This window comes from Neopelma chrysocephalum, unplaced genomic scaffold, assembly GCF_003984885.1.
Source record: "Neopelma chrysocephalum unplaced genomic scaffold, ASM398488v2 Primary Assembly neopelma1_79, whole genome shotgun sequence".
Taxonomy (NCBI): Eukaryota; Metazoa; Chordata; class Aves; order Passeriformes; family Pipridae; genus Neopelma; species Neopelma chrysocephalum.
This window is the reverse complement of record NW_020897740.1, coordinates 5,545,564-5,560,133: the sequence shown is the minus strand read 5'-3', so window position 1 is coordinate 5,560,133 and position 14,570 is coordinate 5,545,564. Positions and strand designations below refer to the sequence as shown.

General features: G+C 40.6%; 1 protein-coding gene across 1 annotated transcript in view; it reads left to right on the top strand.

The window, feature by feature from the left end:
• The window catches only part of SPATA5 (spermatogenesis associated 5), a 167,958-nt gene that overhangs the window by 35,061 nt on the left and 118,327 nt on the right, over positions 1–14,570 (top strand). The window contains exons 12-13 of the mRNA XM_027689951.1: positions 2,996–3,049; positions 3,471–3,550. Coding sequence (XP_027545752.1) covers positions 2,996–3,049; positions 3,471–3,550 — 134 coding nt within the window. The remainder of the gene's footprint in view (positions 1–2,995; positions 3,050–3,470; positions 3,551–14,570) is intronic.

Here is a 14,570-nt window from a genome sequence, read left to right as displayed (position 1 = left end):
ATTTCTTGAGTGGTCTCTAAAGCAACCTTGCTCTAAAGAGAAGGTGAGCTTTGTGAAGATCAGAAACTGTGTCAGCTGCCAGCAGGTGACTTTGTGGTGGCCTGTAGACTGCTTCTCATGCAGATTCATTTTTCAAAAAGGAGCTGCCATCAGTCTGAGCCAAAGGACAGCGTGGGTGCGGACAGGGTAAGGCAGGGGCTCAGCTCAGGTGGGACCAGAGCTAACTCACTTCAGGTGCTACATCCAGCTTCTTTGAACATTTCTAGATTTTGTGTTGTGGTTTTCAGTGTTTGCATGAGATGAATTGTACAGCAATTCCTCGTCTTCTGTGTGTGCTTTGTCTTACTCTGGAGTCTTTTCCTTTACTGATGTGTATAATAAGAGTTTCAAGCCACTTGGAATAAAAACCATGACATTCAAATGCAGTTCTGGTGTTGTTCATGAGTGGCGAACTAGGAGACCTTCAAATCAATTTTCATTAAAATTCTCCACGAAGAGTCATTAACACAGTGGTCTTTCACCTGGAGTTGCTGCTTAATGAAGAGAAAAATGGAGGAAAAACTTTGTGTCTAAGCTCACAGCAAACCCCTGCATTCAAAATAATTCTCTTTGGAAACATTTTAAACAGTATTTGTTGCTTTGATGTTGCCTTCATCATATTTTAATGCTTAATTAAAAATAAAACTCCAAGCATCTGAAATTATATTGTACCTTAAAGCTCAAATAGAGTAGTTTTGGTTTTAAGTATTTTTTTTTGCTCAGACAAAAGAAAAGGGAAAGTCAGGCTGTTTGATGTTGTGTCATACTAGAGGAGTACGCTGGCACTGATGTATGTGATGTTGTTTTTTCCATGAGAATACTGATGTGAGTGAAGATTACTTAAGGGTGCGAAAGAGAAGGTCCACAAAAAGTCAGTAAAAGAAATCTATGATTATGGGTAGAATCTGCTATGGTTTCTCAGTGTATCAACTCAGTTTAACAGAGAGCTGGACAGAGAGGGATGTGCTGTCATTCCTTAAGGATTTGTTAGGCCTGTGCTATGGGATTCCTCATCTACACTGGATATGATGAATGGCGAGGTCCTGGAGCAGCTGGGCTGGCTCTGAACTGTGGGCCTGTTCCTCACTAACTGCTGCACACTCCTCATGCTCAGTGTCCACAGTCGACAGCAGGAAAAGACTTCGTTTCTCTCTCTCACCTTGTTTTTCCCTTCTCTCTTCCTTGCATTCATGATTATGTGTCTGAATAGTTCTGTTTCCAAATGTGAACAAATGAGGAAGGCTCTATCCACATTTGTTACATGTTTGTTACAAATGTGGATAGAGCCTTCCTAAATCTTCTTTCGCAAAGCCTAGCCACGATGAGTTCTGTTTCCATGCAAGTATCCACCAGGCTCCGATTCTGCAGTCATTGGAGGCCTCCAGATGACACTTTAGCTGCCACAGGAGTTGCTCTAAGGGTGGGTGTTGCTGAAAGGAAGCAATGCTAACTGTGTCATTTACTTTTCCTGCGGGCAAAGCATGCAGTGCTGCTCTTCCAATCCTTAAACCATGGATTTGACCTGAGTGGTACTGCAGGATCTCACCTGGTCCTTTGGATAATGGACAACTCCTGATGCTTTGCTGCTAGCAGATAACTCGTGCTTTGCTTTTCAGAGTAAATGTTTTTTCCCCTAAATATGCACGGATATTTTCCAATGGTGCCTGTGTCAAGGTAAAAGTCAGTGCATTAACTGTTACTGCAGGAGTGAAAATGAGTGTTGAGAGGGGAGACTGCAAAAAACCAGTGAGCTCCATTTTCAGAGTGATGAATCCGTGTTCCACCGAGCTGGGAACAAAGTCCAGATGGTCCCATTCGAAGAGGGGCTTTAACAGAGGCTCTGTCACTGCCAGTGTATAACTGTATGTGCCACATCCTTAATTATAACATACCTGCTGTTTGAAGCTGTTTTTCTGTTCTGGGCTAAGTGTTACCTGAAGGTACTCACAGCTGTGAAGCACAGGAGGGTGGTTCAGTTTTCTGACTGTGAAGGATGTTGTTTCTGCTGGTGAAATGATGAGGACACCTGTTCCTTGGAAAATGGATTGAAGCCTCTGCCTCTTTTCGTTCAGGGTGTTGGATAATGATCGTTGGTTGAGGCTGCAGGTCAATGTTGATGCAAACCAGGCTGAAGTCAATGAGTCATTACCAATCCCAGGAGAATGTGAGGCCCATTAGGAAGCATTATTTAGGCAGCCTATCCTACAGGATATAGCAGAACAGCAAATGCTCTGAGAATTCTCCATTGTTTTACTTGTTGTAATTGTAAGTACTTGTTCAAGACTTGAACGCTGACCCTGTGGTCTCCAGTGTGTTCCTGGTGGACAGGGATGTGAGTATAAACAGGCACCAGAGCAGCTGGCACTAATAATCCTGCTTGGCAGTCCCTGCAGAGGAGAAGGAATGTGAATGAGCTGAGACACTGAACAGCTTTCTTCCTGGGGCTGGAGTGCCTCCTGGATGGGTTTCAGGTGTGCTGCTATGGCAGCTTCTTCTTTCTGGACCTGCAAACTGTCAAGTTCAAAGAAACCCTGTTAAACATTGGTTTGAGTCACTCTTTTGTTGCTTGCTTGGACAGGATGCATGTTTGAGAGTGCAAGTAAATGCTTTACTGTAATTTATCTTTTTGGCTGATTTGCAGCCCCTTGTTGCTGTTCTTGAGCCAAACAACTTTTAAGAACCTCAAAGTGTATATTTTTTTTGTTAATTCCATTTCTCATGAAGGATTAGGATGAGAGGACTAATGCATAGTTACATGCATGCACAGTACTAAAATAAGTGGAGGAAAGCTTGGTGCAGGTAGAGGGCACATCTAAAAATGCACCAATAAACCTTACAAATGACAAATTATCAAAATTTCTTAGAGCATCAGCAGTGTAGCACTGGCAGATTGTTTCTGTCCTTTCTTATGTAAATGTGATATGCTTTTTAAACTTTTTTATTTTCTACCTTGCAGGGGCCTGAGTTGATGAATAAATATGTTGGTGAGTCTGAACGAGCAGTGAGAGAGGTGAGGAAGGGGGCAGGCTATGGATAATGTTAGATGTTAAACTTTCTCGGCATTCAAATTCTTCTCTGCTTATAATGTTAATTTTAAACTTTCTAAAAATCTCCTGGTGTAAGTTTCAAAAAGAAAAAGAAAATAGAAAAGGCAGGAGGGATATTTTATGTTGTTTAGCTTTCTTGAGCATTGGCCTAGTGATGCATGTCAAATTTGGGATCCAGTAGCAGCTGTCACTACCAGGCCTGCATTGCACAGTATCATGCATAACTTTTAAAAGATTTGTTTAAAAAAAAAACGACACCAAAACATGATAAGTCTGATGTCTCTTATGTGATGCTCTGTAGCTTTTGAGGCATGCAGGGGGTGATAGCATTCTGTAAACAGTTTCCATCCCTTAAAACCGGCTGTTTCATTGTTGTTTTTCTAGATCTTCAGGAAAGCCAGAGCGGTGTCTCCTTCAATTCTTTTCTTTGATGAGATAGATGCCTTGGCAGTGGAAAGGGGAAAGTAAGTAATCCTGTTACAAAAATAACAGACATAATTTTCTGATAAATTACTCCCACACTGTGCAATCACAAGTCTATTTACCCTTCTAGAATTATTTTATGAAATATATTCATTCCACATACAGAAGGGCAGCATGTGTGACTTTTACTCAAGCGTATTTAACTTGGCATAAACAGGTAAGCTGGTGGAGTTCCTCCTTTCTCATCTCATCAGCAGGAATGATTCTTCTGCTTCTCATGCCCGTTGGCTCTTTTCTGTGGTTTTACCTTGCATTTATTTCCAGTACCTAACTCCTTTTTTTTCCCAGGATTGTTGCACTGGCCTAATTTGGTGTCTCTGTCAAGCAAACAATATGATCATAAGCTGTGTAACACAAATTTCCAAGGAGACTACTCATATGCCTAAATTTACACTTACATTTAAATATTTTACCAGACTGGGAAAAACTTCATGGAAAGATTTGTGACATTAAGAAGGGAATATTGTGCAAACAGCTAATTGTGTTTTCTTTAATATCCTGCTTTGTGATGATTCCAAGAGATGTTTAGCTTGTGTCTGAAGGAGGATTGTGGCAGGTTTTAGTTGATACTACAGCATTTAAGATTTGACAAGCTCTGTAAGTGGAATATCTGCTTATAAATGCAACTGCTACTTGTTGTGAGCAAGTACTTTTATTCTGTTTTGTTTTGCATGACAAGCTATTGACTAGGTGCATGGAGAAAGTATTTGGTCAATTTAAAGCCTCATCAAAATTTCAACATTTTTCTGGAAAACGAGCTCCCTCAGCATCCCTACAAATCCCTTTATATTGCAAAAAGGACACTTGTGTCTTCAGAAAAAGATAACAGGTGTCATTTTGACATTTCAGTGACACAAATGAATTATTTGTGTTACAGGACGTGTCATGACATGTAGCGTAGAGCTGCCCTGTGAAACTGCTAAGAAATGAACATATTTGCTGTTGAAAATGCAAAATCTGTGTGAAGATGTTTTCATCAGCATCCTTCTCATGTGCGGTGTGTGAAACTGTGGAATTTGTGAACTTCCTAGAAATGCTATGCACTGAAACACAGTGCAACAAAAAGTTGCAAAAATGTGTGTTTGAATCAAGCCAATGGAGGGGAATCTTCCCCTGCTGCAGCTTTAAACCTGTTCAGCTTTCAGAAACACCACTTCATCAAGATAAAACCTTTTGGAAGAATAAGCCATAATACATTTTAATCAGCCTTTTCACACAGTGCCCTCGAGGTGTTGAGTTTGTTTGTTTGTTTGCTTTATTCTCTTAGGGAGTAAACAGCCTAATGTTACCTTACCTGGAACTGTCTGTGGGGGGTAGTAGGCCTGGCACAGCTTGCTGAAGAATGTGGTATGACCTGCTGCAGCCGTGTTGTGCTGGAGACATCTGGTTTTGGAGCTTTAAAAAGAACAGGGTGGGACACACAAATATTTCATTGTCAAATCTGAACCAGATGGGAGGTAAAATATGTAGCAGAGTTCTCATAAAATTCATCTGAAATTAAATGGTGTAGGAAACCAGACAAGGCACTTATTAGAAATGGCCTTTTTTTACAGGCTGACTTTGCACAGTAGGAATTTGCAAATGCACTAGAGATGCTAATGATTTGTGGCCTCTGGAGATCCATTTCCTGTACTATTACTAACCATGCTGAAGTTTTCAAGGAAACACCTGTTTATATTGTCTCCCTATTCCCTCTGTTGGTTGAATTAGTTTTCTCTGCCTTAGCAGTGAAAAACACTGGGATACAGCTTTGCAAGAGCTTTTCCTCTTGGTTTCAATCCTTGTTAGGATGCTGTGGGCTTTGTGCAGAATGTGCCACATCCCGGATCTCTTGGGTAGGCAACCTCTCCTGATCCTACCAGGACATGTCCAGAGATACAGAGAAGCCAAAGAATAGTTTTATGAATAATGCCAATCTGAAATACAGATGTGAAATAACATTGAGTAATTGCTTAATGCTTTCGCCCTTCAAAGCACTTTGCCAAGTATTCATTAACCCATAATTACTTGTTTAGATTTGTCTAAAGGTTGTGGATTTACAACACAAATGTTTTGCTCCCAGTCTTCAGAGCTGATTGAACAGTCCCTTCTAAGCAGCAGGCACATGTGAACTAATAGACTTTGTGATTAATTAGTGTACAGGTAAATCAAGAAAGATAAGGAATTACCTTGTTTGCACCATTCAATATAACATCTCCTCTGCATCATTTAGTGGATTCTGTCACTGCACAAGCCATTACTCCATGGCAGACACTATAGCTGCATTCACTTATGCCACAGTGTTTTATTTATTACACATTCCCAAGCCATAATGCCATAATTCCATAACTGTAATACATCTAGCACTCTACCTAATGCAACTGTCTTGTGTAGCAGTTTTGTTTTACAAAATGTATTTGTGTAGAACAAAAAAGTACTTAGAAGTCAGCAAAAATTATATTGGCATCGTTCAGTGTCAGAGTGTATTAGTTCTTACAAGATTATTTCTTATCCAGCCTGCTTAGAAGTTCCATATCTTTTATCAATATGAACTAAGCTCCTGGTTTTGTTTTTTTCTTGTCTGTCCACGCTCCCCTCCCAATTTTGCATGTAGGCAGCAAACTAATACATATTAATCAAGGAATTAAAAATGTGGGCTGGATACATACCAACCTCGAAGACAATTTATGAAACTATAATCCTGCACCTTGGAAAAAAAGTATTTCAGTGCAGAGAGCAATTGCTCAAGAGAAAAGTCTAGAGATCCTTGCTGCAAGAAGATGAGAGGGTGATTCTGAAAGGACTTGGGTTACTAATGTGGTAGTGAAGGCAGATAAAGATACTTTGAGCTGTATTAATTTCTGAATCTCGTTCTGTTACACTGAGCTTCTAGCACTCTTGGAAGAATTTTCCATCTCTTTCTGGTTTATGTTGAGACGTCAGAGGAAGTTTAGAGATAACTGAAAATGAAAAATTAGGGGCTGAATGGCCTGACTATAAAGAAAAAGGGAGGCATTCCCTCTAACTGGTTCTAAAGAACAGATGATAAACCTGCAGAATAAAGATGGGAGACAGTTAGAGGTGTCACAGTGAGGTTTGAGTAGGAGAAATGATTGATATGGGGAAAATGTCTGTAAATCAGCAAGGCTTTTGGTAGAGCATTCTCCTTCCCCGTAAGTTAGTCATTTGGGAGAAGGTCCAGAACCTTGCACTTGACATCTTTAAAACAAACCTGACATTTCAGGGATCACCGTGCAGCGAGGAGCAGTCGGGCACTGTCAGAGGTGAACAACGTGACGCACGGACCCTTTTCCACTGCTCCGTGGTTCTGATGAGCATTTGCTTCCACGGGCGGGTTATGACTTTTTCCTTTCCTTCTCCATACTTTTGAAAGATGTTGTTATGACTTTTTGTAGGAGACACTGTGCTAAGGCAGGACTGGTCCAGATGCAGCAGGAAAGTTTGCCTGGAAGTAATCCCTGGCCTGCACGAAAGCTTGAGAGGCTTTACAAATTGCACAGCTGCAGAGAGTTATGGGTATTTGTTATCCCTCGGTATTCCTGACCATGTAAAACCTAATTCTTCTAGCCATCAGAGGTTGCCAAGAGGGAAATGGCTTGGTAATTAGACTTGAAAGTGATGAATGAACATGGGTCTGTGTAAATGCAGCACAGACAGTCTGTTTGCTGAACTTAAGAAATCTCTGTGCTTTGGAAATGGGACATTGTTTATATAAGTGGGATTTTTAGGATTTTTGGGTGGGAGACATATTTGTTCCTTTTCTTGTTTTTCCAGAAGCAAAGCATTTTCCCCTTTAGTAAGATGGGAAATGTTGTAGACTGCTGTAGAAGTCACTGATAAATTCCATTTTCAAAGGGGGGAAAAAAGAGAAAGACAAGGGACAAAGTCAGTACCTTGCATTTGACTTCTGGAGGCCAAAACAATTTGGTAGATGAATGTTGCTAACCTTTTCAGAGTGAGAGTAGAAGTGACAAAGTGAAGGGATATTGCTACCAGTCCCCTGACACTACAACTTGATGATGCTTTTTCGGGAAAATACGTTATCCTGTACGCTGAGGGGAGGATAGATAGATTCCTAAGCCACAATTTGAATTGCTCAGAAGCACTGAAAGACGTACTGTTTTCATTTTAGGTATTAAAATATTTGTAGTCTCAAGTTTTGAGGCCCTCAGGCTTTTAAAGGAAGGTGTGAAGAACAGCAGCTTCTCTGCTGTCCTCTGCCACTTTGCTTTTAACAGGGACAGTGATAAATCTTCTCTTTTTAAACCAAGCTGTCTTTCTGGAATATTTTAACCCATATTTATACTCTACACTTGAACATACCCTTGCATTTTTGTATCTGTGCAAATTCCCTGGTGCATTGAGCAGCCTCTGTCATGAAGGAGGTCAGTGATTGCATCCAGCAATGAAACGCATGGGCTGGACCCTGCAGGGATGCAGCAAGGTGACATTGGGTAGCATAGAGGTTGTTGGCAGAAGGTAAATTGTCAGTAGTCCCTGAATTGGGGAACGTCAGCTGATTCCCTGCAATATCTGAGCTGTGTTTGCATGTGATGGAGCGTTGAGACATTTGAAACTTTTACGACTGCTGTATGAATTCTTCAAAGTTTTGGAATTTGGTTTCCAAACAGAAATATTGTCTGGGAAAAACGCTGCATGTCCAGTGCCAGCTTTCTATTTTAGGCCTAGCAAGGAGTGGTGAAGAAGGAAAGTTTTGAAACAATTTGATTGTACAGCAAAGCTTGTATTTGTCTTTGGAATAGCAATTTCAACAAATAACATTACCCAGATATTGTGTATGTATACAATAAAATTCTGAAATTCCTTTAGTTTTGAAACAAACTCATTAACACTTCTTGTGTAGCAAGAATCTTTTGTCTCAATGTGTTCTAAATCTGTGTTTCTTCCTTTTTGTAACTTTGTAACTTTGCCAGCCTGTGTTATAACTTGGATGTTTGAAGTCAATAGAGAATTTCATTGACATCAGTGGAAGCAGGACTGGATCCATAAACCCTTTTCTTAAAGTCATCTAAGTGCATGGATGCATGTGCAGGGTTTAGAGGGACTAATCAAGGCTGTTAATGTATGTAGGCCCGTTCTTCAGTGCTTGGGAATTCTGTGGCAAAGCTCATCTGAGGAAAGATGCTTCAGCCAAAGAGATGAATTTGAGCCTCTGACTGGATTCCTGCAAGAGGCCCAGTTGAAACAGATACCAGGATTAGAGGGATCAGAAGTGGGCATACATGGTGACTATTTAAATTCCCAGTATGGCATTGGCTATGGAAAAAGATCGTCTTACCCACACTAAATGAGCCCAAGCAGGTTACAGCTGCCTGCAGGGTTAGGACTACAATGATTGAAGGTCTTTTTTTGGTGTATTTATTTTTTAAAAAATTAATGACATACAGAAGGAACATAAATGTAATTAAAATTTATAAATGAAACTTATTCCATCTGAAAGTGAACCTCTTCTGCTTAAATATTTTGTAATGAAATGAAATCCAGTCTAATTAGTTACTTCTAGGCCTGTAATACTTCCAACCTAAACTGTACTTGCTTCCCTGGTAGATATGATTGATTACATTTTTCAACTTGATCAACTTTCAGGAATGCACAGAGGAGAAATGCTTAGAAAAACAGAATGAAAGGAAATGGGAAATTTACTAAGCATCAGGTGTATGTTTGGGGTTTTTTGTTTGTTTGCTTGCTTTGCTGTTTTCTTTTAAGGCAGCATCAGTGTTAGAAGAACAGGATTCTTGTGTCATTCTTGTGTCAGCAAGATGATGCCAGGGCCAGTTGAAAGCACAATCTAATGTCCATCTTTCATGGATGTGCATCTGGAATTAGTTGCAAGCAGATGGAAATGGGCAATAGATCACCACATAGGTGATGTGCTTGGGGAAAGCCATCCGGAAGAAAGCCTGTTGAGTCCAAACCTGTCTCAAACTGGCTCCTTTCCACCTTTTTTCTCCTTCCATTGTGTTTATTTTATTTGGGCCTATTTCATTAACTTTTGGAAGCTGCAATAATAAGAAATTTAGGCAAAAGGAAGAGGCTTGGTTCCATGACCGTAGAGGGTAATCAGGATGTGTTTGCAGCTGGACGTTTGTTTCAAAGTCACCTGCTGACAGCTGAGCACCATTGCCTCTTTTCAAAAAGCTCATCGTCATTTTAGGAAGCTTGCTTGGAAGCTGGGGGCCACTCAAGGAGCACTCAGAGTTCTTTTGTTGTTCTATGTTTTTCTAATGTCTTAAAAAACAAATTATATGAACTTCACTCAATCAGCAAATCGACAGTTGGCAAAACACCATATTGACGTGGGGGTGACCATGAAGATAAATGTTCTACCCAGACTGAATTTCCCAGACTTTCCTAAATTTCCTCTGGAGATTTTCCTTCTGTGGTACTTGAATTCTGCTCTTGAGGAAACAGAGAAGATGTGAAACAATATTGTGGGTAGTAGCTGATACAGGTGCATACAGAATCCAACAGCTTCTAATTGTAGGGTGCTGATGGAGGGAAGGCCTTAGGATTATGTTCTTTCAGAGTTTTTCTGATGACACAGGCAGGGAAGTTCCCTACTATGGGGAATGCTTCTTATCTGAGCACCAGAGGGGGTTTGTGCATTGGTGTATTTGGTTTTGTTTTGTTTTTTTTAATGACTAGTGAAAGTATGTAAGTGATAACATATAAGATTTACATAATGTTTCTTAAGACTTTCTAGTAACATCCAAGCCTGTAGTATCTGTAGTGGTGTGAATAATAGTCATTGAAATTCTACCATACATGTAGTACAACATTCACAGAAGTAAATTTGGCCCATATTATTCCATAGTGACGAAAGAGCCTGCTTTTTTTCCTAACTGGCATAGCAGTGTCCATTCTGCTGGACATAATGCCCCAGTGCTAGAATTTTTGAGTGAAAATCGATATCTGGGAACATCCTGCAATTACTGTTTTTCTTGTAATGCTATTGGAGTAGATTATTTTAATTTTTTTTCTCTAATGCTATGGAAAACCTTAAGCTGCCAAAGCCATATTTCACCCGAGTTTGTGAGGGAAGGAAATAAAACAGTGTGACAGTTAATTACGATCACGGCAGTTGGACTGAAAAGCTGGACTTGGCAGGTGCTCCTTGCTGACAGGTTCCCCCTGCAAAGCCCTGACAGAAATGTCAGACTCAATAAAAATCCTTCAGGCTGTGTGAGCGAGGTGACTCTTGTGTGGGAGTGTGCTGGCAGGGGGCTTTTGTACTTTGGGAACTTTTTACCTCAGTAGTTCATGGAGAGGTGGAGAGTCCTGCCAGAAAGGTCTATTTCAACCTGTATTAATTTTTTTGATACTGGCCATTTTGTCGTGTCAGTGAGTTTTACATTTGTTTTGATATGAAATTGTTTCCAGAGATTTCGGTGGAAGAGTTATTTGAGGTGATACCACGTCCACAAGTATTTCTAAAACCTATGAATTTTGATAGTGATTGCAATTCTTTAGTTAGGGGGAAAAAATAAAAAATGCAGGTTTTATCTGTATGTAAATCTTGCCTGCTGGGACATTTTGGAAAAGAAGGTGGGCTGTACTCCCTTCTCACAAAATCTGCATTATAGATTTCAGCTACATGGAGATTAATCCCTCTGCAGTAATTTATCCCTGATACTTCTCCTGAGATCTGCCTCTTTGACCTCCTAGCTCTGCCTGAGGTAGGGTCAGCTGTGCAGGAGAGGTGTTCTCCCAGACTTCCTCCTGGTTTTGTAGCTTCACAGTTGCTGTGAATTTAACAGCACTCGAAATGTAGTTGTGTGAATGAATATTCCCTGCATTTCTACACCCACGGTTATGCAGTGTAACTAAATTAGGGTCCTGATTCTGCAGGTCAGGTGTTTCAGGCAGGCTTCAGTGCCACTGAAGTCAGTGATGGGATGGAGAGCCACTGGTTCTCCTTTACAAGATTTAAGTGGTGATGGAGCCTTAAATACGTTTTTCAATGAGAATGACATCTGGTGTTCTGAAAAAAACATTCATTCCACTGGCTTTTGGAAGTGTTCTGGATGGTCAGATGATGCCGATGTATGTTTGCTTTAGCTCGCAGTGGTGATGCTTACCAAATTTCGTTGTGAGGTGAAACCACAGTGACTGCATTCTCAGACTGTTTTTAGTTTTCTAATATTAAAAAATCCATTAGATAAAGGGCAGGGGAAAGAGAAGGAAATTAAATAAGTGAAAATGTACAAAACAAGAAGTCAGTTGCTGTCAAAAAAAATGCCTATAGCAAGAAGGGTAACAGATTTAAATATGATTTCATACATCTGGCTATGTCTGGTAACAAAATCTCCTTGGCTTGAAGAACTATATAAGTGAGTGAACTGTATGTACTCCTTGATGCAGTGATAGAATCAGGCTGTGGTTGCTTTTATATCTCCAAGAAGATGTATGAGAGTGGCTGAAATTATCCAGGGGGAAATTTCAGTGCCCACTGATATATGAATCCAGCTGGCTAGAAGGGTCTTTGGATAAGGCCAAAGGAGATAGAAATAAAAGCTGCTGTGGAGAGCCCCCACCTGCTATATAGAATTTAGAGCTGGTGCTCATGATCTCTCAATTCTATCAGACAAGGCCAGAATTAATTCTGATTAATTGTGAGGCTTTCGTACACTTGCTGAATGCATGATTTATTCTGGTAAAATGTGTATTGGGAGTGCCTGTAGCTAAAATAAAATAGCAAGAACAGGGTTGTCTTTCATATTCACCATCACTAGTCTGCTTTAATCCATGGATAGTCTTACCTGACAGGCTTTTGCCATTTAGGAAGCTTCTCTAATGGTCAAGTGAACTGCCTGTGCAGGAGCTTGGTCTGAGACTGGTGTGTGCTACACTTGCAGGAGTAGCTGAAATGTCATAGAGAGAAGGATATCTGGCTCTGAGTGATCTAATACACTAGTAAGCAAAGACAGTTTTTGCCTTTAAAATTCCTTCATCGAGGATTTTAAATAAAGAGGGGTTGGCAAAAAATTAACTCATAGCCTGATGTATTTCATTAGGGCAACACAAGAGGTTCCTTGAAATTCCCAGGTCCTTCTGGAGCAGCCAGACTCCTCTTTGCTCACACACGTTTTATTTTGGAGTTGAAGGTATTTCTGGTTTGGGCACGTGCACACATGGCCCTGCGTGGATTATGTGAGGGGCTTAACTGTGGCTGCCTGGATTTGCAGGCGGCGTGTTGACAGGAAATTAGTTTGTACCAGGACGTGCCTTTTGAGGACTATTTCCAGGCAGTTGTGATGATGACATCAACACAGGGAGGTCAGGTGGAGGTGGGGGGGCAAAGGCAGCCCCTTGGCTGGGAGTTGGTTTTGGCAGTGCCTCCGTGGGACTGGAGGGTTAATCATCATTTGTTTCTCTGGCTGCCGTTTGCGTCAAAAGGCCGGGCAGCCTTAATGAACGTTGCCTGTGTTAATTTGAAACCCTTGCTGGGAAATCATGGGAAAATGGAAAAGCACATAGTTGTGTGTCACCCCTCAGATTAACAGCTTGGGCAGTGCTGGAGCCCTCGGTGTGGCTCTGGTGCAGCTCTAAGCAGCTGGGAAAGAGATCGCTCCCTGTGCCTGCCTGGGGTTTTTATGGGGTATCCTGTTAAGCCAAAAGCTAATTTACTGTAGACTCTGTGCTAAAAATGGTGCATTGTGTGACAGCTTAGTGAACTATGTAAATAAAAGCACTGAAAGTAGAAATCTGTGGTGTCATAGGACCCAGACACTTCTTCATTTGATACTGGTTTTATTATTGATATTTTTTGCGTGTGTGGATTTAAAATTATTTACTCCACTTTGAAGAGACAGTAATAAAGCCCCAAATAATGTACTGGTAGCCCCCTTCATTGTTTAAGTTGTATTATACCATCACTGATTGCTTAACTGCAATGTTCTGATGATGCCTGAATTGCATGAAAGTCTTTGCAACGTGCATTCCCCTGTAACAGTGGGGGTTTTCTTTAGGATAAACACTTCTTTAATGTGTTGTGGGGTGGGGTTTTTTTTTTTCAGCCTGAAGCTTGTAAGAGGAATGTTTACATTGGGGGAAGATGTAATATCCGTTCTAGCCACCTCTCTTTTAAACAAAATTTTGGGTCTTTTTAAGGGAACAAAGAAAAGTTTAGCATCTCCTCCGAAGACTTCTACCTTCAGATCATCTTATATAACGTTAGCATTTTGGTCCCAGTCTTATAATTATTTTTTCCTTTGCCTAGCATTTTTTTGTGCTCGGTCTGTTGGGTATAAAGTTGAGTAAATGTGAAACTTATGCAAGATGGGAGGCCTGAATCCCTACTGAGACTACCTAATGTTACAAAGTTGGTTTTAATTTCCTTTAAGCTTTGTGTCCTTCGAAAAGCATTTACTATCCATGTCCAACACCTGAAGTGTTTTATCACACGCAGCCCTCTATAAGTCATTGGGACTGTGACCCGTGGGTATGTTAGAAATGCTTTAATATCACTTGGGAAATTCTAATGTGCCTGCAGAAAACCCAAAAGCTGATGACCATGTAACCCAAGTCCCTTCTCTAATATTTCTTAGCAACCTAAATATTCTCTTAGCCAACATCTATTACAGCTCCTCAAAGATGTTTTCCAGACTGGGTGTGATAAGTTTAATGTTTTGCACTGGAAAATTACAGAACCAGTTGTAGGATGGGAAAGTTAGGGAATTTTTTTTGTAGGAGAGCTGTACAGCAGTGATGGAGCCATTAGTGTTCCTTTGGCTCTGGGACATTTGGGAAGCACTGTGGTTGCAGGCAGGCTGGTGGTGGGTGGCAGTGCTGCAGCAATATATGTGTTTAATAACTATACAACTATATTTGTGTGCTTTCTATCTGCTGGAAATAATTGGAGCACTTATATTTTAATATATTTAATATATTTATTTTTGGAAACTAGCATTCACTAGGATAATGGTACTGCACTTGTCTGTGTGTGTGTCTGTGTGTGTGTCTGTGTGTGTGTCTGTGTGT